Below are 26,847 nucleotides of genomic sequence, written 5' to 3'. Positions count from 1 at the left end.
TTCTTTTTTTTTTTTTTTTTATTTTTGGTTAGTGTTTTCATCTTCTGTAGCCTTGGTTTTGGTTAACACCTCACCATAGAATTGTCTTACTTAAGATTGAAGACTAATGCACTTCTTTTCAGTACTAATTTTTCTGTTTCTTTCTCCTAGCATATGTTTCCAGCAACAGCCTTACATATTCATAATAGATAGCTGACTTTCATATTACTGTTACAGAATCTTTAAAGGTTTTTGAAAGAATAATGGGAAGCAGGCTGGGAACCACTGGCTAGGAAGCAGCTTTGTGGAAAATGTCCTGAGTGTCCTGGTGGACAAGAACTTGAACATAAGACAAAAAAACACCCCTTGTGGAAAGGAATGCTAACTGCATTGTGGTCCAAGGCAGTGGTCCTTTCCTTCTATTTGGTTGTAGATGCACTGTATCAAGAGTGCTGTGTCCATTTCTGGGCTTCCCAGTATAAGGAATACATGGACATACTGGAGTAAGTCCAGCAGAGGGCTGGCCACCAAGCAGATTAGGGACTGGAGCATATGATGTAGACAGTGAGAGAACTGGGTTTGTTCACCTTTGCTGAAAAAAGAGAAAATGCAAACCTTATTATTGCCTGTTGCTACATAAGACAGCCTAGGAAGATGGAGCTGTTCTTTCTTCCGAGGTGTCCAGTGAAAAACTGGTGTAAGTTGCATCCTGGAGAATTCTGACTTTCTATGTGGGGAAAAGGGGGATTCACCACTGGGGTGGTAGAATATTGAAACAGGTATCAGAGAGAGGGTGTGGGATCTCAGTCTGTCTTGATGTTCAAAACCCAAGGGCCTTGAAAAGCTTTCGCTGTCCAGAGCTGCTTTGGGCAAAAGATTGTACTCAATCTGGAAGTCTCTTCCAGCCTACATAACTCTGTTTACACAATCATAAGTAGGAAGGATTTTAAAGTTAGAAACAGTAAAATGATGTACAACAAAGTATTTTAGCTTTAGTTAGGAGTGAAAGCCATCTTATTTGGTCAGTTGTTACTTTTCAAGAAGTAGCTTTGGGAATAAATCAGTAGGGTTGCGTGCCCGTGTTTTGACATATATTAATAACTGCTACACTGTAGACTTATCTTTCAAAGAGCATGTGGAAGAGCATCATAAGCAGTATTGAATATAGGTAGGTAGATCAAGTGTTTAGTACTGTTTATTTTTACTGTTAGTGCTTTAGTACTGTTTATTTCATAAACTAATGGATGTTCTGTTCTGTGCTAGTTTGCATTACTGATGTGGTACTACCAGTGAATAGACATGTTTCAAAGAAGATGTAAACAGGTGGCCCTTTGTACATTTTGCATGCAAAAATGGCAAGGATAGTTTTATAGCAATCAGTGGCTCCTGACTGGAGGAGGGGAAGAAAGTATCTGTATTGAACTGGTTGCAGCATAGTGTTTTATCATCCTTTCTATATGAATATTAAAGCATTGGGCATTGGATTAGAAAGGAAAGGGGGTTGGTGGATTGCATCTTCAAGGTCTCTTTCATTTTTGTTTACAATATGCTCTCTCTCTGGCTCATCGATCAAGGCTATTATTACAGGTGGCTGGATTTGCTTACTGGTACCTTTTTTTTCTAATCATGAAGTTCCTCTGCTGTGATATCCTTGTAGGAGATAATTCCTCAATAATTCATGAGCATTTTGTTTCAGAAATATTATGATTTTTTTATACTGAACAAATTCTTACTTGAAAAAAGTTCTTCTGCTTTTGAAATTAAAAGCGTTCCATTAACATCAAAATAATGAGCAAAGACAGGGTTATACTTCAAAGAGAAATGAGAGGGTCTGAACAAATGTAAGTTACTCCTGGAGCAAATGCTGGTGTATGTAATTGCCCCCAAGTCAGGACAGTAAGGATGCTTCTTCTAAATGGAGTTTATTTCCTGGAAATTTCACTTAGAATCATAGAATAGTTAGGGTTGGAAAGGACCTCAAGATCATCTAGTTCCAACCCCCCTGCCACAGGCAGGGACACCTCACACTAAACCATCCCACCCAAGGCTTCGTCCAACCTGGCCTTGAGCACTGCCAGGGATGGAGCACTCACAACCCCCCTTGGCAACCAATTCCATTGCCTCACCTGTTACACCTGTCTTCCCAATCCATACATGTTCTTATCCTTGGAAGCAAATGATGACAACCTTTTTATCAAGCACGAATGTTTTGGTCTTCATGGCTGAGGAAGGAGTGATGAGCCGAATGACAGACAGCTTGTTGGGATGTCTTTCTCAGTATTTATGAGATACAAGGCTATTTATTTTAAGGATATTTATGAGATAAGGCTGGACTTTTAGATTGTCTGAATAAGAATGAGGGAGGAATGGCTAGTCAGGAGACTACATAACTGTGTCTCCTCATTTTGCCCACTTTCCTCAAATATTCCTACCTGCCACATTTTCTCACAGGATTCTTAAAATAGTGATAAGGCAGATTAGTATACTCAGTGACTGAGTTCTATTCTTAATCTTCATAGCATTTCTTAAGATTTTCAGTGATACATTGCTTCCTTTCATGTTTATGCTGAAATGAGAAGCCCCATATTTAATACAACTCATTTCCCAAGTCAGTCTCTCATTTTCTCCTCCTATGTGGTCAAAATATCATAACTGAGAAAGCTTAACAAGCTCAGCATGAGAAAGCTATACAATATGATACTTTTTTTTCTTTTTCATAGATAGCAAGCATAAAAAAAATATTTATAACTGTAAGGAAACCTAAGGAAAAATGAAGGGGGGGAGAATCCCATACTGTACGGTTTTAGTTTGGAATGATAAAACAATTGGCAGCTATTCCTACTCTTTTCATTTCATTATGATAGCAGAGGTAATGTTTTTTTAAATACCAGATAGATACTGCTTTGATTGCATGAAAAAAAATGGGCTGCATTTGTTAGATATAAAAGTCAGTAGAAATATCACCAGCTTCATTTTCAAGACTTCATTGTTGACAAGATAATTCACTAGAAGCAGTTACCATATGGGGTTTTTTCTTATGCACTAAATTCGAAGCTACAAAATGAAAACATATAACAGCTTTTTATTGGATTTAAGACAATTGAAAGAAAATACTGAAGTAGGTTTTAAGTAAAGGTTGTCAACTGCCTTAAAAATGTTGCTTGCAGATGAAGCTTTTTGCTCTTGAATCTTGTGTTCGATGCAAAATTAGCTATATTCACTTTTCTAAAAAAAAAATCTGTCTTGCAGATGAGACTCCTTTCTGAATTCTGCGTATTTTTGTTTCTTTTAATAAAGATGCAACCTTTGCAGTAGTGAAAAAAAAAAAAACAAATTAATGAGGCCATATGCATTAATTTATTTGAAAATTGAGCAGTGACAGCAAACCAAAACAGTTATTGTCTTATTATTCAAAGTAATGACAGAAATATCAGCATGTTTTGTGTTTAATTTTGAAAACATTTATGCATATTCCAAGTAGATAGTTTGTCATTGACTTCTTTCATCATCCCAACATATATTTAACTTCAGTGCACAACACTGGGCCTCTTCATTAACCTTCTCCTTCATTCATCTGAACCTGAGATAGAAAAGAATGTTTCTGTAAGCGCTGCATACCCTTTCTTTGCATTTTGGCCATCCCATGCTGAGGTGTACTAACAGCTGCTAAATACAATGGGCCTTGTGAGAGATCCGTGAGGCAGTTCTAGTTAATTTCTTGCTGTATAACTAACTGGTCTTTGTACTTAATTTATTCTGAATAAGCTAAGAAGAATATCTCCAGTTACAGTAGATCTACTTAGTGTGGTGGATCGATATTAAACTGTCTCAGTATCAGTAATCAACTGTAATTTTGGGGACTCTTTATTCCAAAGAAATATGACACAGAAATTGGGGCTTTTGTCCTTCACAGATGCAGAAGAAGTTATTCTTGAATACTGTACTAAATGTTTTAAACTTACTTCTAATTAGAGAGGTTGCGGGGAGAACATCTTTATAGTCACTTGGAAACTAATTAATTCAGAATGGTGACTGCAGCTGCTATGACTTCTTGTTCCAGTTAATGCTTTTATGTGTAAAATCTTATTTCCCCATGGTTGCCTCCTGCTTACAAAAAAGAAAAATAAAAATGCATTAAATCGGTTCTGAGAATGTAATACTAATGTAAATATGACTTCAGTGCTGGACAGACTCATTGGCACTTTTACTAAAGAATGGATTTAGTGAGCACATGGATGAATAGGATGAGGCAGAATAATTGTACCTTTAGGAGATGAAAGCCATGCCTTGCGAATCAGCAGGAGTTCTTTGAAGGAATAAGTACATAATGGATGTTGCTCATTGAATCTGTATCTTGGTTTATTTCCAAAAAGCCATTGTCTAGCTTTCACCAAAGCCTATGGCAGGGTTTTCTTTGTGGTTTAGTTTGGGTTGTTTGTTCAGTTCTGTTCTGGCATTTTAAAGCTGTTCATGGATGTGAATTATGTTCTTTTAGTCACAGTTAAACATAAGTCCTAAGAGAGGCGTAGATGGTTAGCTTTCGTAGTTCTGGGAAGCTAACAGTGGAGTTCTCTGGAGATCAGTGCTGGAAATTATTCAGAAAAAGAAAATGAATGACAGAGCTTGATCACCCAAAATTTTAGGATAGTGTAAATGCTAACACCAAGACACCGCAAAATGATATTATGAAGCTGACTAACTGGACAATAAAATGACTAAAGAAATTCAGTAGTGATAAATGCAAAGTAATGCATGTGGTGGTGGTGAGAATTACATTTCCAATGGTTCATTTTCACTGGATCAAATTCGCTACTACCAGTAAGGAGGTGGTGGTTATTGGGGTTGCCACAGATACCTATGTCAAAAAGCTATATTGGTATGTTGTGTCTTCAGACAGAAGACAATCTGTTCCTATTTAAATCAATTGTTTTATCGTACACTGCATAAGCCTTTTTAGTGTATTTGGAAAGAAAAAAAAGGCTGGGGGAAGAAAAGAAAAGCTAGTAAAAGTATACAGAAAAGCATCAAGAATGATCAGAGATACGGCATAGCATCTACAGACGGTGCAACTAAATTGCAATAGCATTCCCCAGGATACAAGGTGAACTACTGATGTTGGATGTTTACACGACTTATGTATTTGTCCTGGATGGTTCTTTTGCATTTTGTATACCAGTACTTTGCTTTTAGCAGCCATTTTGGAAATCTGCAGGTACTGAAGCAAAAGAAAAAATCTTTTTTTTTCATGTTTTGTTGCCACATCTCTTCTTTCCAACTTTACCCCTCACCTTGAACAAATAAGATCACAGGTTTGTCTTGCTCAAGTTTCAAGATCTCTGGGAAAGGACAGAAAATAATGTATTTATTTCCAATAACGCTTTAAGAAAAAACTGCAGGAGGAGTACTTTTCCTGGAGATAAGTGCATAGGGGGAAAGGGAATGGAGGAAGGAAATTTTTTCTCCATTGTGTCTAATTCTAGAACTTTACATTCTCTGAAAGCAGACAAAAAGGGGCTGTGTATATGTATGGCTTTGTGTATTCATGCTCTTCTACCTCTTCCTGCATCTCTCTGTGTTCTTCTCTTTTCATTATTCATTTCCATTTCCGTATCTATTTCAAACCAGAATCTAGTGGTGGAGATTATTAGCTGGATTGCACCCATTTGTCAGTCACTGTGTTCATTAGGAACACTGTGAGAATACAGCACATCTTTCTTCTGATTGCTTTCTTGCTGGCTTAAGCTCCTGCTGGAAGAAACAAGGCCAAATGGAGGAGGCAGCTTTCTGTTAATTGTGCATAGCGTCCCCTTCTGGCAAGTAACGCTGTTTTTCTTTAAATTTTTACAAAAACAGTTCATCTGGCAACCAGCTATACTGGCAATGGTTGTGAATACCGGGGATAGTAATTCCAGACCGAAGACGGTTCCAGCCAACACAAGACTGCTTGGAAATATGTTAACCCTGAAATTGCATATGGTTGTTATTTTAATATTAGAAGAGCACTGTGGAACAAATTGCCAGTACAGAGTGAAATTACAGATTGTACTAGTGCAAGTGAACACTGACATTCAGAGCTAGAAGATGTTTGAAGAAAAAAGAATATTCAAATAATGGTAATTTTGGCATCATCATGCTTGCCGTACTGAATAATCCAGTGAGCTTGTTCTTTCCTTTTTTGTAACTTTTCTTTCAAATGCTTGTAATTGACATTTACTTTCATAGTACCTTCTACTTCTGAAATTGTCACAAGATTACAGGTTTGCTAGCTTCTTTTTTTTTTTTTTTTTTTAATATATGTCCTGTGATGAAAGCAGTGACTGTTGCTTCCTAAATGTGGCTTCTGAATCAGATGGGAACCTCCAAAATTAAACAATTCATTTAATCTAATTGACTAAATAAAATGCCGAGTTCACAGTGTTCATCTCAGTAGACTGATGTAATTGCTGGCATTTGACTTGCATACTTCTTGAAATATTAAATTAGTTTATAAACGTGGCAGAAAAGAGCAGTCTATACTTGCCGAATAAAGTTTGGGTATTTTACAACAGCTTAAACTAGCGATTTTAAGTCTTCTTTGGGGGAGCTGTTTTTCATTTGCTTTTGTTATTATACTGCATGAATAAGTAGTCTTTGCCTCAGCTGTGTGCTCTGCTTTTAAGAGCTTGTACAGTGTAGCAGAGTTAAGGATATTTTAGCTAGAGGAAGGTAACCATTTGGACAAAATTATGTTTAGAGAAATATTGTGTAGTCTTGTTTGATGAGTATTTTAATAACTCTTAATTTTCCAAGGAATAATAAAAAACAGAAAACTATAAAGCTTTGTAGTATAAAACTTAGTAGATGAAAACTCACAGGTTGACATTGAATTTCACTTGGATCTAAACTGAGACAGCAATACTGTAGACATTTAGTAATGTTTAAAATTGGTGCCAGCAAAAACCTGACACCAGTGTAGTTTACAAAAGAACAATTGCTAGGCAAGTTCCACTTGAAATACATTCTTGCATTCCCAATGATTAAATTTTGGAGTGACTTTTGTTTTTAACAAGATAGTAATAGTTAATTTGTAGCAAAACCAAATGCCATATATTCCTTTAAAATAAGATATTTCTACAGCTTTCATTTCTAGGGGAAGTTCTGATAATTTCCTCTAGTGACTTACTTGATTTTGTTGTTTCAAAATGAGAGTTTTACTATTTTTCTTTAATCTGTTCTGTAGTCTTCCTGCCCAAGTTGTTATTAATCCAACAGGGCTGATAATTAATGATTTCAAAGAAGGTTATTTTTTATTTTGAGAAGTCATTTACTAAAATAACAGGCAGGATAAAACAGTATTAAATTCTATAAAGCTTTTGAAAAATGTAAGGCAATTGATAAAACATGCAAAGTCATTAAAAAAACACATGAAATTTTCTTCAGTGTATACTTTAGGAAAATGAGCAACAGTATAACTGTTTCTTTTTATGCTTTCCTTCCTCTTTGTAATACAGAATCTAGGTATTTGATAAGTGAAAAATACTATAATTACTGTAGGACATAATAATAATCTTAAACCCTAATGATACAGGAGAATGTATTTAAATTATAATTAACTTTATTTGTCTGCAATTAAAGAGAAAATGTCTTCATTTCCACTGGATAAAACCTCTGGTTCAGTATGTGATGATATAGAATCAAGTCATCCAGTCAGATTTCCGGGAAAAGCTTTGTTGGCTAGACTGATGGAACAAAAAAAGATCTATGGAATCTGGTTTTGTTGTGGTTTTGCTTCCTGTAGTTTTCTGTTCTTTATGACACAGGTATTTACAGTAAAACTTTACTTCTGTGGAAAGCTAAATCTGTGCATCCGTATACTTTGAAATTTTATCAAACCACATCACTACAGTGGTCAATTACTATCTTCTATGGTCTCTGTTATCACCCAGTAGAGTACTCTGTATTTTTTTTTTAAGCTTTACATGTTTGTGTGACTTAGATTTTTGTGTCCATCTGTAGTTTAAAAAGCAAGGGTTTATGCCAGTGAGGTGCCAGCGAGTCACCAAAGAAGTCATGACAGTAGCTCCCAAATAGCTATCCTCACTTTCTCTATCTGGAAGGTGCAGGCTGTGGTGTAAATATGCGCAAACATCGAAAATCCTTAATGTTATCTTGCCAGGAAGAACAGGTCTGTAGCTTCCTCTTTTTCCCCCTAAAATTTAATCACTGAATGACTTCCTGTCAATTTGTTCTCCTAAGTCTGCAAAAGATCATTCTGAGTGTAAGTAGTCTTTGAGTCTTACTGTAAATGATACCATTATGAAAGTACACAAAAATGTGGTATCTTCAAAGCAATGAAATAAATTAGCCATGGTTTACCTGAAAGCTTATATGCTTTTCAAAAAGAACTAAATCCATGATAAGATTACAATTTTGTTTCATCTATGAAGGCCTGTTTTCAAGAAATGCAGTACTCTAACTGGTTATATCAAACTGATTATGAAGCAAAAGTGACACACTTTTCCCCTAACAGTTTATAAATCTAAATTGTTTGGCAGTTATATATACACACACACATACAGACACAAGAATTTGTACAGATGTAAGTCTCGTTAGTGGACCACCATAACAAACTAAATGGCACTCTGCCAGTGTAAGAAAAACAAAATACAAAACCAGCTATACCCCCCCGCCCCCTCCAGGCCGTATCTTTCCAAGCTTCCATTTTACCAGATGAGAAACTAAGATTAATAGTATTGCCAGGAGGGGAATTTGGATAAAATTAATAAACAAAACAGCAGGACAGAAAATTTAAACTGTTGAGTAAAAAAATCTGATATTGTCTACTTAAGTATGACTTAAACTTACTAATAAGCTTATTAAACAGATTAGTGCTATACCAAGATGTCTGTTTTATTATAAAATACCTAATTTTAGCAACAGAAAAAATTAAGCACTTTTGAGTAGCTGGCTGCCTTTCTGCCAGGACTTACCAACTATTAACAGGTCACCTGTTAAGCCTCTTTTGAGTAATTAAATGTCCCAAACTTCATCTACCAGAGAATGAAAGTTTGTCTCTAACTTTTTAAAGTCTTTTCTGCATTTGTTCTCATTTTATAACCACGATTTTTAACATAGGAATAAAATGAGATGCAGTATCTGTCTTGGTAATATAATAAAGGAAGAGAACTCTCATTTTAGACAAAGAGCCTATAGCATTTCTTGCTCCTGGAAATTTAGTCTTACATTTGGCTTTACCTTTTTCCCCTCAACGGAAGCCAGGCAATCCTGGTCACTCTCATCTTTATCCATCACCTTTAAATTGCGTGAAATCCTGCCAGAGAGGTCTATTGATTTGTCTCAAATTTCTCTAACTGTAACCTGATGTTTGGTATACTCGAAACACTGTATTTGCTACTTGTTTGTGACTGCATCTTCTGCAGTAAAGCTTTTGACACCTAAGGATTCAGACTTTCATTTTAATGAGTTCCTGCTGCGTTGATTGCGACATTCCCCAAATCCGATTTATCTCTTCTGGCCGAGTGATGTCATGAGAATGTCTGAATGATGTAACCACACAATTTATTTTACTTAGTGCTAAGAAATAGATTGGATAATCATTAAAATGTTCCAATAATAATAATAATGATACATTAAATTTATACAGTAACACTGCTAGATACTAAAAGTTCTCTTGCTAGGCGCCCCTAGAAACCTCTAGTTTCTGTGCCCATACATTTCTACTAAAAAATATACAGCACAATCTGAAAGTATAGTAAGTAAAAATCATACTTTTTTCATCTGGAATTTGATCCAGCATTTCAGCATTTCACATCTAAAGACACCTGCCATTGCCTCCTGTTGCAGCAGACTTCAGACACTTTATGTACATCAGAGTTGGATTGATTTAGAGGGAGTGTAGGACCAGTGCTGTTAGGGCCAGTCCTGTCACAGGTCTGAATTTGACTGATGACCAGAAAATTAGGAAGGTATACAGACTGCCAAGTCACTTGTTAAGAATATTAGTGCCCTTCAGGAGTCAAATGAGTATCTAAATACCTCGATGCTTAAAGCTTTCCTGACATTTTTATTTATTTTTTTTTCCTTTAGAAAGTTACTAAGAAACCCCAAAAAGCCCTGCACCCACCAATCTTAGTAATAGGTCCGTTCACCCACTGGCCCATGCAGCTTAAATGAGGACTTGCTCCTGGGTGAACTACACTTGGAGCTTAGGACAGAGGATGTGCTATGAAAATTCAGTATGTCAGCTCCTCCAGTTTACAGAATCCTGGCCATACTACACAGAAGGGCCTTGCTATGCCTCCCAAGCTAATTAACTTAATTTAGCAAGTTAATGCTAAATTTAAATAAAATGCAGTTAAAAGCATTTAGCTGTAACACTTGAAACAGATACACAAAGATTTCTAAAATGCTTAAGTAAAGAAGTGAGAGATAAGATATGCTCAGCCTACTCAGCATGTCAGATCTCTGCCTTGCCCAGGTTGACTCACCGTTCTTCCTGGCAAGGTTTGGGTTTTTTTCCTATGCCTTTCTCCTCACTAAGGAACCTAGAAAAATGACAGGAAACAGCAAAGTCAGACTGAATGCTGTAGAAAAAAATATAAGAAACTTTTTGAGAATGTAGTCTCAAACACCTGTTCAAGGGTACAGATTATGATTTTTCAGTTATAGCCATTGTTTTCTGCTTGTATATACCCTGATTCTACTACCTATTTTTTTATAGAAATCCTTCTTTTTTTTAAAGACAGAAATCATGTTATAAAGATGGTGTATATGGAGTGATTTTGTAAGGAAAGGCTTAACACTCATACAGCTAATAGAATACGAAAAATAAGGAGGACAATGAATTAAATTGTATGATAAATGTAAAAGGAAAATACTAGTCAAAATTGAAACTGAGTGATTTTTAATAGTGTGAGGACTCCTAGAATGCTTCCACAGGCCACTACTGGCAAACTTTTTTTTTTTTTTAACCCTGAGTCATTTAAAACTGCATTAGACACCATAGCTGGGAATACATTTTATGTGAATAATCTTCATTTCTGAGATGTGTCAAAGCCTCATCCAACAGGAGTTTTTTTTATATCCTCCTCAGTGTAGCATACCTAGTGTCATCTGAGCAACGATGATCATTGTTGGCATTAAATCGTATTTTCAGATGCCATTTATGTTTGGCATATTTCTGTCCAATATGGCCTTGCCTTTTTGTGTAAGGCAGATACAGTTTATATAAGAAGTTCATCATTAAAAAAGACGTAACAACCACAACAAAAAGCCTCTGCTCTTCTAAGTTTCTGTAGGTAATGGGGTGAGCTTACTGCCTCTGGTACTAGATGGTGATATAGAGCTGTATGGTTGCCCACAGCTGCTTCTTCTGCATGCCACCATATCCCTTCTTGTTCCTCATCACTCCCTTTTCCCAACTCAAGCCAGTCTTTGTCCTCCCATAGTTACTGACTATACATGACACATAGCACTGGCATTTCAGAAAACAGTCTGTGCCCCATGTTACTTACTACACATTATCCATTAGTGTACCAGCATTTGCCAGCTAGGGCACTGGTGCCGTCAGTGCTGGTAGCGTATCTGACAGTCAGTAGCACTTGTAATTGTAGTGTTTTTCCCACAAAGAAAACATTGTCAGCATACGTGGGAAAAGTGGCTGTTATTCCCAGTACTTGTTTTTCATCAAGCCTTAGGTAAGGGCAGTCAGGACTTTATTTTGATGGCTTTTTAAGAAAAGAAAAAAAAAATTGAGGGTTGTTTAAAATGTCTGCCAGAGATGAATTTGTGTGTGTTGGTTGGCAGGGGGTCTTTGTCTGTATTGACCTAATCTTGGATTATTGTGGACTGGATACATCATAAAGTAGCATACTTATCTGGTACCTTGTATTCCCTCTTCTCTTGGAATCTAACATATCATTGAACTTGGAGATGTACTGGCACAGGATGTTATGGTACCAAGTATTAACATGATTTCAGAAAGCAGCTATGGTACATGAGAGCATGTGGACAGTGCTAAGATTAGTCTTCATTATTAGCCTCCAGTAGTGGACATTTCAATGCTGAGGGGATAATAAGTGAAGGGGGAAGGAGTGAACAAAAATGCAGAGGAGTAGAGCTAGCGGACAAGGGATAACAGAGACAGTGACAAAGACGAAAAGTCTCCAGCACTAAGTAATGGGCTGTTAGAAAACTTCTGGTATTGCGCTGGGGGAGGTGAACCTGGATTTTTCAGCTGATAAGAATAGGAAACAATAGGAATGTGAGGATTTTGAGATATGGGGGGACCTGTGGACTATGCAAAACAATGTTGAGGGGGCATAGGTGGGAGCAGGAATTGGAGGGGCCAGTCCCAACTGGTGCCAGTCAGTACCCTGATCTGACCATGTTTTGTGTCTGGTTGCCAGTCTCTTATATTTTTATAAATCTTTTCTTTGTGTAATCTCACTTTTTATCCTGTGTGTGCTAGTGCTCTTAAGGACTAGGTGCCAGCTATGGGGAGGACTGGCATAAGTGGATACTGAGCCAGCAGCTGGAGTCAGACCTGGAATGTAGGTGCCCTGAGCCTGCGGTGTGAGCAGCAGGAACAGTTGACGGTCTTGGTTCCAGCCACACAGGGGCAGGAGCAGCATGTATTCCAGCTGGGGAGGGCAGGGACAGTGAGTGTCCTGGGTGCAGCTGGGTGGGATTCACTTGCTTCAGTGGGGCAAGTGAAGCAAATGAGGCTCTTGGCACAGTATCTGAACTGGGACGACGGTTCGCAGCGTGTGTGTTTGGTGCCAGCTACTGATGGGGCCAGGCAGAGTGTCTGTACTCTCACATGGTTTTATCCCTTGTGTGTGTTTCTGACTAGTATAATTCACTAGTTCAAGTTGAACTAACAGTTAGTGGGAGGCACTGGGTTTGGGAAGGGATGTCAGGTGGGTTGAGGGCCCTGCTGGTGTTTGGAAGGAATGAGTGAGCATGAGGTGCCTTTAAGACAAGAGTAGCTGTAAGTGTGAGGGCATGTATCTGCCTGGTAGCAGCTTGCTTCCATCCAGCTAGTAGGAGGCCAAAGAAATGAGTGAAAGGGCTCTGGACCCAGGCAGAGGGGTATTAGATGGACAGAGGTATATGCTGTGCTGATACTTGAGGGATCCATAAATGTGCATGTGCTCATGAATCTGGAAGGGATGGGAAAGTGCATACTTCCAATCCCGACCACATGAAAAGAAGAAAGAGGGCTTGGCTGGCTGTACTTAAGTTCTTGTGAGTCCTGGGTGTGTTACATGTGGGTGCTGTCAAAGACAGTGTCTTGTCTGTGGCAGTTATGCAGCTAGCCACAGCTAATGCCAATAAGAAAGCAACTGCCACATCTACAGAACTGGAGTTGAGACCTTGGATGTACCAGGCAGGGCTCCATCAGCAGGACTGGGAGAATCCCTGGACTGGTCCTAGAGATGCTGGAGGTGGCAGCCACTTAAACCATCCCTTAATGTAATATGTGAAAGATTTCATAATATATATTCAAGGGTTCTTTTTTTGAGTCAGGGAAAGGTCTATTTGTTCCAATAACTGGACTTATATGGCTGCTTTTACAAAACCAGGGTGATGCTGAAGTCTATATATTAAGTCGAAAATGCTTGTATTGCCTTAGATCTAAGAGAAGTAAAGGAGATGCTTTATAAATTTGAGGGTTTAAGCCTTAACAGGAGGTTCTTGGCCTTGTTCTGTATACTAAGCATTTCAGTGAAGCTCCATTCATGACTTCACATTCCAGATTGTAATTCTTTCTCCGTTATTACGCATGGTCCTGCAGTGTTAATGGAATTCTGTAATACTGTCATGCGATAATTAAATCTTTGACGTCCCAGTGTAGGTATTGCTGAAGTTTGCCTGCCTTCAATCTGAAACAGGTTGTTGCATTTAAATCCTAAAGAGACAGGAAGTAGTTTAATTTGGGATGAAGATTATATAAATTGTCAAATAAATAAATAAATAAATAAAGCAACGGCTTGATTTAATGAATAGTACTGGGTTCCAGAGCTTTATTCATAGCTGCCGACATAACCAACTATGTGACAGGAAGCATGTCACTTAACTACAGTGTCCTGCTTTCACCATCTGTGAAATGCTTTGGGAAGTCATGGAAAACTGAATCATAGGTCTTTTCCATCTCTAGATTCTATTAGGTCATCCAACTGTCCATCTGCCAGTGGGAGATTGTTTCCTACATCCACCAGTGTTTTTCCAGTCTGGATTCTGTCCTTCAAGTGATTGGGCTTCCCCCAGTACCTTTGGGAGATAATTTTGCAGACTTTTAGACCTCATTATGAGGAAACTCTTCTGACATTCACAAAAATAATTTTTTGGGGGGTCTGTTAATTTGATTTCAGCGTTCCTTTATTCCCATTGTTACATGCTTGCTTATAGTTTTAAGACATACAATTTATGCCACACCTTAAAAATGTAGGTACGGTGCAGACTCTCTGTATGGTATCTAACATAGAGAAGGAAGGACAACATAAGATTTTGACCATCTATAAGAAAGTAAGCGCCTTAGTTTTTCCTAAAATTTTCCTAACATTACATCTATGGAACTGCGCAGGCTGCTCCATATTTTATATTTAGGTGTTCATTGCTTTCCTGGAGTTTTAGAAATTCAGCAAACATAATTTTCTTGAGGTGTTGAAGAAGTATCACCATCACTGTGATATAGGCTAGATCTAGGTGAAAGCTATCAGAGAAACTAGGTTTCTTTGCACAAAGTTTGTACAAAGTTTTTGATTTCTCAGAACTATGAATGTGTGGAAGTGATTTGGGCTCTTCGTAGCTGTAGTAAAAGTGCTTTTATAATAGCCATCTGGCAAACAACTGGTATGTAACATGATTTATTTGATGCAGTGCCCTAGGAAGAAAAAACAGTATTCAGTGAGTTCAGTTTGATAAGGTTAATAGGGTATTTTGTAATACAATATATATAAACTATTTATTTTAGAATAACAAGAAATCAGTCATGGGGAAGTGTTTTGTAAAATACCAACTTTTTAACAAAATCTGCTTGTCCAGGATTTTCAGTCCTCTGTTCCAGCTGCCAATGGAAATGGTAAAGTCTGGGAATGAAAACTGCATGTGTAGTCACTCTTCAGAAAAGAGATCTTTTTTTTTTTCTTCTCTAAATCTTTTTTATTGTCTTAAACTTGTATATTCACATATGTTGATGATTTCTGATAATAGCTTCAGAGTCTTAAGACGTGGGGCATTTGGAAGTTTATTTGTGGCACAACAATACAGGCAATGTAAATATTTCTGTAAATTAAATCACCCTTCTGCATATTTTGTTGTTGAAAATCTCTATTACCCTCACTAGTAGAAGACATTTTGTAAAGTCTGATCATAAGAAGAATAAATATATCTTTTGTCTACAGGAATTAAAGCCAGATGAAGTTACCAGACTTGCACTTAGGACAGAAATTAATTTTGAAAGTGTCTGCAGAAAGGTAAGGCTTTTTGGTTGGTTTTTTTTTTTTTTTTTGTTCCCCTGCTTCTGTGAATATGAGAAATTAGTAAATTACCTTAGGAAATGGTACATATGTGGGTTGGAGTACATGTGTTACCACAGTGTGTTCTGTATGTTATATTGCACCTTCATTATAGACCTTACTTTTCTAAGGAAATTTATCCACTAGGACACATCTACAAAAAATGGTATATCTCTTTAATAAAAGTGGCGTGTCGTCTAGCCTGGTGGGCTAATCCTTACTAACTGAAATAGAATACCAGGAAACATAGCAGCGGAGTTTTGAGTCTTTATAAATAAATCTGGTTTGTTTATATAATATGTATACATGGTTCAGTTAGTATAAGTAATTTAGGCTTTCAAAAACTTTTGGAAAAAGTCTCTAAATACTTCTAGACACAGAGAGAAGTTTCCACATGTTAACAAAACATAACAAATGTTAGCTTGAAATAAAGGTGGAATTTTAACATCCATGTGGCTCATTAACTTCAGTGTGATGTTTCTCCTAAAGCCTGCTGATGGTAGATCATTAAATATTAACTGACTAGTGATATCTAGAAGAAATTAAATGAAGATGTACAAGTGGAAAGATGCTTAATGGAATAAGCAGTAGTTGAGGTTAAGTGCTACTGGACCCACTAAAAGTGAAGAAGAACAGAAATAAGTACTGTTTTAAGGATGTGCTGCAGAAATTAGCCAGAAAGCAATTCTGAATCAAAAAAATATCAGCAGATGAAACTGCATATTTTTCCTCCACATTGTCGTAAATTTCTATGGGAATGAGGACTCCAGTGAGTCCTCCACTGGGGGAGTCTGTATTCTTTATAGTCCATAGACTATTTTTTGGTGTAGAACTGGGTAGTTTCTTTCTATAATGGTATCATTATATGATGATGTAATATAACTGTGTTGTTGCAAAGCAGAGTCATGTGTGATGTAGTTCAGCAATTAGCATAGCACTTAGCAGGATTTCCATGCTTCATGTAAGCAAAATCAAATTAATAGGAGAATAGCATAGGAATTTGATATTTCTGGAGCAAAATTTGGATGGAAGCATCTTACTGCTTTTCCTTCTCTTAATGTTAGAAGAGAATAAGGAAAAGGTCACAGATATGCTAACATGGAGCTAAAAAAGCATCATTCTTCTTTAAAATTTATTTGACCAAGATTTTCAAGTCTGTAAGTGAGCTAGTTAGAAGCTGGTTACCGTCATGTTAGAAATGTTGCAGAAGTGAAGATTCTGGATGTGCGAGGACACATAAGGATTTTGTGCTTGAGGAGGGATGCTAAATTCAAATAGACTTTTTGTCACTTCCTGTAGGAGTTTCTTCTGGCAGGAAATCAGGCTTATGCTGGTTTCATAAAGCATAGGACCCCTAAAATGAAATAATTGATGCTTTTGTTTTAAAGGAATCAACAGGTTTACAGTTGGAATTTTATTTTCTAAGAGGACAGTTTATTCCCAAGAACATAAAAAAAAACCCAAAACAAAACATACTACTAATCTTACTAGTTTATTTTGTCCCATTATTTATGACGTATTCAAGATTATGGCTGACTGTATGTTTCCCATGTTTACTTAATGTAGGTTTTCATTTAGCTATAAGACTTGTAAACAAATAACACAGATATCTTCATGGAATTGATTTTGGTTTTAGAACTGTTACTTCTGCTATTTCCTGCTGCTGGTCCTGTTTTCCAGTGGTATGAAACTCTGTTAATCTCATATTTTATAGGGAATGTGTCTCATGTTTAAAATCAAATTTATGGATGGGTGCTGATGCTTTTTTAAACCCATAGAGGGTTTTTTAACCTTACTGCAGTAGAAGGTCATGTAATTATTACAGTGCTATTGACAAGTGGTGGCTGAGCGATTGTAACTTTATTGGTTGGCCATAGCATATCCCCAGATGAAGGCAGCATCCCTTCTATGTTTTAACAAAAGTTAATTTTTCAATATATTATTTCCTCTTTTCCCACAGTTAGTTATTAACATACAATTTAAAAAAAAAATTGATTTCCTATACCTAGCAATATTCTGTAGGTCACATCAAATGCAGACCACACTGTTTACCTTTTTATTAACTTGAGTTTAAAAATATTTAAAGGAAAACATCCTGTGGCTGTTTTCATTTTCAGGAACAGTTTGTTTTCATTGATGAAAGGCAGTCTGCTTTTAATTCACTGTGGAATGCTGAATATTAGTTTTACGTAGTGGACACGTAGTCAAGATATTTGTTTAATTCCTTGTGCCCGCTGAAATTGTATGTTCCATTACTATGTTTCTCCAATACTTTTCAGAGTAAGATAAGCATATTTTTCTATTTAAAAAAAGTTTACATTGATTTCAGTCAGATAGAATAAAATTATGCTAAGTGTTTAGCAAGCCTCACTCGTAACTTAAGTTTGTATGATTTAGCTTTCAATATTGCTGTATTGATGGTTGCTAATAAGAAAATCAGATTTACGATAGTTGCAGTGTGAGATGGCAAGAGTCATCAGCCACATAACAACAAGACATCTTTTTCAGATTTTCATACATGTTATAGGGCTTGCGATGTTAATGTAAGTCAAGAATCAGAAGGTGAACAGTTGTTCATTTCTGCTGAAATAGTTTTGATCCAATTTAATACTGCTGCGGCTGGCACCATTGCTATCAACAAGTGATAAATTCCATTGTAAAAATTGTAATGAATGTTGTCATGCATCTTTATCTAGACTTTACATTGTTGGTGCTTAGTTACAGCTGTTGAACAGCAGTTCCTGTATTTTTTAGATTTTGACTAAGGCTTTGTGCACTTTCTGTACTGTCTACAACAAATACATTTTGCCAGCCATTAATAAAATCAAAAACATGGCAGGTCTGTTGTCTAATGTTCATTTAAACTGGTATTTCTAGCTGTGCTTACACTTTGAAATGTTCCTTACAGCATGTATACCTGCACTGTTACAGAAGGCTTGGTTCATTAGTGTTATGCTCCAACAAACCGAAATTACAAATTGGAACCTAATCCTAAAATTGCTGTTCATTGCAAGCAGGAAACTGACCTGGGAACTGACAAGGGTCTTAACTGTTATCCTCAACTTATTGCTAACATAGGTTTAAAGTAACTTGGATACATTAAAATAGGAAAGATAGGTTAATATGTGTTAATATTTTTATGGTATTAGAGAAATAATGTGTATCATCTGCGCTGTTTCTCCAGAAAGGGGGATGTTGGTCTACCTGAGAATACTTTCATCATAACCACAGTTGAATGTGCTGCCTTTGCGCTAACAGATCTTGACTAACTTATGGTAGCATCTTTAGTTTTTCTTCCAATAAGTCCTTGGTATATAGGACATGAGAAAAAAACAAAAACAAAAAGCAAAACCAACCCTGTGTTCTGAACACTGAGAATGACAAAATTTTGCTCCAGCATAATGAAACTGCCTAATACAAGCAATGATCTGGGGTGCCATCTTGCCTGAAGCCAAAATACCTCTTATTTTTTTCTAGATAGTAAAGTCTGTGTACTTCAGAATTACCAACTTTCAGATTTGGGGAAGAATGAGGGGGGGAGATTGAAACTGCGACAGATTATTGTATTTTTCTTTATGTGAAGAATAGAGTAGCAGTGTACATTACTATCCAAGCTTGAATTGAGCACATGCTTCTGACTTGCAGAAATACCAACAAACATTTCCAGATGATAAATACATCCCCAGTTTTTTGCTTCCAGATACAATCTTTACATAACCTTAGTAGCATAGTTTTCCTGGTTTTTGCACTAAGATGCAGTATGTGGTCCTTGAGAAGTGCACCAGCTTTTCCTACTAAGTCTTGTATTTTCACCTGTTACTCCAGTCCTGTCATGTTTGAATCATGCAAATCCTTGTCTGAAAAAAGGATTTTGCAGAGCAAATTTTAAATATATTCTGAGCTTCAAAGGTTGTTGGGGCCATGCCACATCCCTCTGTGGCTCAAGATTACTGAAAAGCTTCCCACAATTTCTAAGTGTGTTGAGAAATTCTTCTAGGCCAGAAATCCAGAAATGTAAGCCATTACTAGCTCTTAAGAGCACTTTTTTTTGCTTTTCTTGCTAGTGTGAGGCCTGCTGAGCTTATTTTGTATTGCTTCATGCTCAAGAAACAACTTCATCTTGTTTTGAATTGAAAAGGAATTTGAAGACTTTAGAAATAGGATCTCAGGCAGCTCATGCACAGCCATGCATGATGTGCCAGGATTTGACTGAGCAGCCTAATGCACAGTGTGATGTTGTTCATTAAAAGTATAAGCTGCCTAATAAGGACAGCTGGACTTACCATGATTTTGGAGTGATTAGTGCTGTCTAGTCCCAGGTCCATGTATTTTTAATGGATACCCAGAGGCTGTTATGCTACACTTAAAGTTCTGGGGGTTATTTCAGGGGTGAGTGAATTTAATATTCATGTCTCTTTATCTACATCTCTCAAATGAATTTGGATCAGGGAACCAGCTAAAATACCAACAGTAATAAGAACTGTTTTCTGTGGTGTGACACAATAGAACTCTTTTTTGATATATGTGAGAACAACCCTGTTTACCTCTTAAACTCCTTGATGAATTCACTGGATCTGTGGTGCAGGACTGAGGAAGTCCTTCAGCAAGAAGGCCATGAGAAAGAGGTAGAAGGGTATTTCTGCCCAGAACAAAGATAAAAAGGATGACAGAGCTGATTATGCATTACCTTTATATCTTCCAAAAGAGTGTTTGAATCGCATTATCAAAATAGCATTTCTCAGATTCATATCAGCTTTTTAAACTCTATAGGTGGTGGTGTGAGATTGGTCTCTTTATTTATCAGTCCAAAACCTCTCTCAAATCAGCAACCACAAGAAGATCAAGGACAGGGTAGTCACCGTGCTTGTGCTGGTTTATGACGTTCTTTGTAGATTTACACTGAAATCATATTTCACACCAACAGTCTATGAAAGGCAATTTATTAAAGTCTGCTAACTTCACAGCACTAATTAGCATTCAGTAATTATGTATATCACTAGATAATAATCATTGGTTATAAGAGGCTAACCCATACCAGACATGGTTACACAAGTAATAAATGAAGAACATTTATTCTAACGAACGCACCTACTTATTAAAGAAATTTTAAACATGATACTGCTACTTCTTAACTGTGTGACAGGGGAAAAAAGGAATCTCTCCTGAACTGAGTAGAGCTTTTGATTTAAACACATCTGCATCCATGGAGGAGCAGCTATATCTGCATTTTCTAAATTTAAAAATATGAAGGTTTCTATTTTAGCTGACAGTCCTAAATGTATACTTGTGATCTTCACCTTTAACTTTAAAATGTACCTTCTAGTGGAAAATACATAAAAACAAAACCTTGGTTTTCTCTGTGGATTTGATCTGTAGAAATGCACAAAATCATAAAAGGGGCCTGATGCAAAGTCTCTTGCAGTTTAATTGAAGACTTTCCATTAACTTCAAAGACTTTGGATCAAGCACAAGAATAGTTGCTGTCTTTCATTTGGGCTTTGGGGGACTTTTTCTACAACCTCCTTCCTTCTCTCCCCCAAGTTCCCCCTGAAGAATTCTCTTCACTACAAAAACTTTCTGATTAGGATAGATGTTATTATTGGTATAAAACTTCTGCTTCTGTTGTTAGTGCCTCTAATTGCAGCATAACTAGATAATTACTCATGGATTTTTAACATTCTTTGTTTATGAAAATATTTAGTATGCAATCCATAAACCATAGGGAGAGAACTACTGTATGAATCAGGTTTTTGTGTAATATTGATGTGATAGTCCATTAGCTTTGTATAATATGCTTCTCATTAATTATTTTCACTTTGCTGTTTTGTGGTTTGACTTTGTCAGTGTGGGGGTGAATGGCTGGTGGTTTTGAAGGATCCATAAAAACTTCCATCTAAACCCTCGCTGTTACACTCTTTTTAAATTAGAAATTGCTCATAGACAATCAGAGCATAATTGTAGGAAGAAAATGTTGTTACTTAATAGCTTTTAATAGTCACATACCTGGACTCTGTTAACAATCTCCGTATTATTCCTCCCCTCAGGCCCCTTTCTAAGTATCAGTTATTGGAAACTTACTTCTATAAAATGAATGTATTAATCCTGTAAGTCCAAAGATGTTTCCATTCTCCAGCAGTGTGTTTATGTTGAGAATAGTATTTATTTTCCTACACGTTAAAATGTTATGTTCCTTTCTTATTTCAATGTGGAAATAAGGGTATGTAATTTGCATTTCAGATACTATATATACTTTTCTCTATGTAATAGTTGCATCTGTCAGCATCTTAAGTTTTTGGAGATCTGTTGCATTGATTTAATAGCACAATTTCCTGTAACACAAGCTAAAATAATTGATACGATGCTGGGAATCAGTGTTGCAACATTAAATTCTTTTTGTCCTGAGCATTTTAACTCTATTTGAATGGAAGTTACACTGAATCTATGAAGCCACTGTTTCCTGAGAATTTTCCATGTCAAGCACCAGATGTTAACATTAAACAGGAATGCCTGTGGTCTTCCTAAGACTACTGACAAAGTGAAGAATTTCACATTCAGGCGTAAATACTTTCTCTGTGTGACTGTTTCTGTTTTCTTTTCCTGAAAGTTCCTCATCTTCCAAATGTGATCACTTGAACTGCGAGCAGTTCAGCATGTCTTTTAGGTATACTCCTGTATATTTTAGAGCCTAAAGTCCATTGCTATGATTGCAACTCAGGTTTTACATCAGTGTAAGACTAAGTCTGTCAGTTTTTGACAAATCTTTCTCCACCCTACTCCCACGTAGTACTCTACCCAATTGTCCGTCTGTCTGCTAGTGCCATTCATTTCCCAGACTTCTAATGGGAGACTTCAGTCTCCTGTCTATACTATGTTCTGTCCATTGCCCTCCCACCTTTGGGTGGCCATTCCTCACACACACTCTATCTTTCCCTTACTTTCTTTGTGCCAATTTGTAGGTCTTTTCTCCATTAGTCCCTTTGCATTCAGACTAAGCTGCCACACACATGTGCCTCTAGGGTTGTGCCACCAATTGAGAGCAAGAAGATAGACCGAAGTTACCATCAAATTCAACAGCTGAACAGCAGTAGCAGTAATCTCAGTTCAATTACAGCTCAGATTTTGTCCATTATGGAAAGAATCTTTTAAAAATTCGGTATTGAAATAAACAGCTAGTAACTTTGGCAGTTTTTCACAGATGTACTATGTTTATCTCTGATAAAGGCTGTCTCCTGTCAAATTTTATATTACTGGTCCAGGGATCTTTTTTTTTACCACTCATTTGCATTCCTGCGAAGCTGTATTACCTAGTTTTGTTGCCTGGCTGAACTGACTGTTCAAGATTAAAATGTATTCCTGTCCTTAAACAAGACTCAAATTCAAAAGTGATGTGATTGCTTTGAGTCGAATATCTTAATTTCATTAATTTGGTGTGTCAGACCAGAATGTGGGCAGGCATATTGTTGTCAATAAAGCTTACAGGCAGTCAGTTCACTTTGTGGTTTCCCAGGGTGGGGGGGACAGCACCAGTAAAAAAATGTAGCATAATAAGAAGATCTCAGGGTTTGGGTTGTGTTTTGGTTTAAATAAAGTAAGGTCCAGAATCTGCTTGGTATCCTGCTCCACAGTGTTGTTCAGATTTGCATACAGCGGCCAAAAGGCAGGGCAAAGGTCCAGAATCTCAATGAATGGGTGAGAGCATGGCTTAAAATAGAGAGATCCAGGTGTCTGGGAAACCTTTGGTGCAAGAGAAAGCTGGAGAGGAAAGATGAGCGTCATAGTCAAACTAGTACCAGGCAGCTTGGTCCAGTAAAGAGTGAAGCTAAATCAGACTGCCTGCAGTGCCTGCTGATTGGCACTTCCAATGCTAAGCTACAGAGAAAGGGTGTAATTTATGAATGCTTTCATACCCTTGAACCTAAAAAGTTAGCAGAGGGAAACTAGGATGCTTGACATACCTACTCTACCTGTGATGATGTTGTATCTTCCTTCCACCAGGTCTTCAACAGATGCAATTTTTATACGGATAATAGGGTAGGATGTATGTGCATGGTGGCACTGTGTTGGGGAGCACTGTATTTTAAATTAAACAGCACAAATATATTACAGGAAAAGAGAAGCACTAACAAGGCCTTTTGAATGGAAGTTACAACTGTCATAAAAATTGGGTACTACACATGTACTACAGCCTCCAGTGAGAATTATGGTAGCAAACAGAAAATGTTAACTGAGATTAGAGAAGCTACAAATTTAGGATGGATAGTAATAGTGAGAGTTTTCAGTTACCCTTAACTCATTTAGGTATTAAAGATGGAATCTTAGAATTTCATCCTTTATATGCATCCATAGGGAAAGTAATCAATTTATAAAGTTGATCCACATGAAGGGGAAAGGAGGATATGCTCAATGAAATAAGAAAGCAGAGTGTTTTCCTGCTAATCCTCTATGTACTGGTATTGGTACCTATGGAGCAATTGCAGCCAAGGTGCTGGAGGTGGTTTTTAAAGCATTAACTTCTAGCAAGGTTTTTTTTAGTGTGTGTGTGTGAGGAACCAAGATCAGTGTATCACTGAGAGAAAAGTGGCCGGTGCTCATTGCTGCTTGATCTTCTTTTAAGAAGCACCATAGAGTTGGTGCTGAATGTAAGTGCAGGATGAGAAGATGTAAATTAGAATATACTTGAGTTTAAATGTTTCATTATTTTGGTCGCTTAGAGAACTTAAAGTGTTCAGATGACTTTAACGTTATATTATACAATTGTAACCACTTATTTTAAAGACTGAGAGCTGCTAACGCATTACTAACTGGAAAAGCTCTTTTTGCATATATGCTTTTTTAGTGTGACTCAGAATTGCATTATAAAATCATGAGAAAAAATTGCATTCTTGATATTTCTAAAAATGAAAAACAGCTGCTGCTGTCTTTTGCTCTTATTTTTATAAATTAAACTCTTATCAGTTTTTCATTATATATCATATAAAAATGAAGTACAGAACTAGTCTGATTTTTCCCCTCTTTCCTACCCAGATCACTTTTTAAAGTGATGCAACTCAGAATTAAGAAACTGAGATTTATGAAAATAAAAACTTTAAAAAAAAAAGAAAGAGCTCTTCAGCTCAGTATGCCCAATATGAAGCCAATCAGTCTGTTAACACTGGAAGATTAGATGAAAAGTGCTGGAGGCACTATTGCTTGAACTTTTAAAACAGAAAGTTAGGTGTTCTTACTTTATTGGAATTCTCCTTAAAAAAAAGAAATGTCACCTATTTGGATGTCAATGAATGTAGCTGCTAAGACTGGCTACATTAAAAAGGTGCAGTTTGGTAAAATGAGAGCGTAAGTTTGCATCATATTGCCCCTCTATGGCAAGATTACTAGTTAAGAGAAAGTATGGGAAACATGAGTAACTAGTCAGTGAAAGTGTAACAGCATTAAATTTAAAGGGTGATTGTCTAGGTTTTCTTGGGTTTGGCATTCAAATAACTGTGCAATGATTGAAATGGTTGAGTGGTTACGTATTAGGGAAATTCTGCATGCCAGAGTTAAGTAATAATAATGTAATGACCCAGTAGATGACCAAGAGCCTCTGAGTATAAAGGTGACTGTTCTGTGTGCCATACAGTGAAATACCTGCTATAAAATGTGAACATCCAGGATTTCCATGTATTTTATATCCATCATCTGCTGATATGCTCAAGTAATGTCAGGGCTTCCATATGTATCTGACATGTGTTTATCATTAGAGTAAGTTTTGACTGCATATACTCCCTCAATAGATTTAATGATGGAAAATTTTGATGCCAAAGAACTGGTATGTTTATCTCAGATGTTTTAGTTTTTTTTTTTTTTTGTGAACTGAATTTGTATTTCCATTTTCTTTTTCAGAAAGTGGCTGAAAAATATATAGATTAAAAGAAATCTGTTTTCAGTTGTGCACACAAATTGCAGTATGGTATGCCAAGAAACTCAGTCTTGTTTTGAATAGCATATTATAACATGGCCTACCCCTGGTTAGTGTGTGCAGCATTTGTGAAGTCTTTAAGTCATCAAATCCCTGGCTTTCATATTTAGATCCTTCAGCAGTGCTCTGAACTGAAACACATCTCTCCCAAGAGTTTTATCTGAAGACACTGACACCTGACGATAGTTATATATGGATATAGGTGGTATATATGTTTGTAAATGTAAAGTTCTGAGAAAGACAGGGTTTGTTGGCAAGAATAAATCTTTTATGTTATAAATTACCTAAATATACATGATTAAATAGGAGTCTCATTTTCAAGCTCTCAAATATTAGTTGGTTTTGAAGCTCTGCCTCTTTTAAAATCGAAGATCTGAAGTATGTCTATTTTGTCTGTTCTAAACTGTCTTTCATATGTGCTTATATATATGGTGCTGTATCAGGTTGCATCTGACAAGTGGTAATTTCAGGTTTGAGTATCTGTTTTACATTAAATATTGTAAGGATGTCTTAAGATTACATCCCTGGAAGTTTGGTGCAGAGTTTTGTCATCAGATTGACTTCATAAAGAGGCTGGTGGATATCTCAATTCTGAAACTTCTCTGGTTCGTCCAAGGCAGAATGCTGTCAACTTCTTGGCCCGTTAAATAATTTTAATAATATGGAGCTCATCCCTGTGTCTCTCCAATTTATTTACAACCTTGCACTTCCACACAGTTTTTGGACATGCCCATCATTCACAGCTGGATCTTAGGAGCTCAGGTGCATACAGGTTGTAGCAAACTTGGAGAGTTCTGTTTCCTGGCTGGCTTGCAGCACTGCCTGAGTGTGGTTGGTCTATGCTGTGTTTCTGCTCTCATTTCTATAACAAATAATTACGCAACCTTTAAAATTATGTTTTCCCAAATAGTAGTTGTTTCAGATTTCATTTTGAGATTAGCCAGCATAATTCCCTGTTTGGAGTAAATAAACAGCTGCCTATTTTGAGTCTCCAGATCCTCATTCTAGATGGCTAGTTACTAGCAAAGGATCTATTGACTTCATTTTTCTGCAACAGTCAGTTATGGTTTCAGATCTGATATATAGTGTTTGTCAAACTAATTTATGGACAACCTTTCCTCCAAATTTCATTATGTTCTCTGAAAAAGTCTATCTGAATTTTGTAGCAAAGACTTTTCTCTTTGCGTTGGTCACAGCTACTGCCTGTTATCCAAAATGTGTTTTGTTTCTGTTCCCCTGAAGTACATTTTTTGTTTCAGGTTTTCTGTTTCATTGTGTTTAGCTTCCCAGTTTACTTTCTCAGTACTATTTGTCCACATCATAGACATATCTTTTCCATAGCGTGAAGTAATGTTCAGCGTGCTTCGATTGTCTCAAAGGCCAGCAGAG

At 36.8% G+C, this 26,847-nt stretch overlaps 1 protein-coding gene across 1 annotated transcript in view; it reads left to right on the top strand.

Moving 5' to 3' along the window:
* SRFBP1 (serum response factor binding protein 1) overlaps positions 1-26,847 on the top strand; it is a 73,722-nt gene that overhangs the window by 33,801 nt on the left and 13,074 nt on the right. Inside the window, exon 4 of the mRNA XM_065663034.1 lies at positions 15,387-15,458. Within this exon, the coding sequence (XP_065519106.1) occupies positions 15,387-15,458 (72 nt within the window). The remainder of the gene's footprint in view (positions 1-15,386; positions 15,459-26,847) is intronic.

Source organism: Lathamus discolor, chromosome Z (genome assembly GCF_037157495.1).
Source record: "Lathamus discolor isolate bLatDis1 chromosome Z, bLatDis1.hap1, whole genome shotgun sequence".
In the NCBI taxonomy this organism is placed as follows: Eukaryota; Metazoa; Chordata; class Aves; order Psittaciformes; family Psittacidae; genus Lathamus; species Lathamus discolor.
Note: the sequence above shows the minus strand (reverse complement) of the source record. Positions and strands in the feature narration are given on the sequence as shown.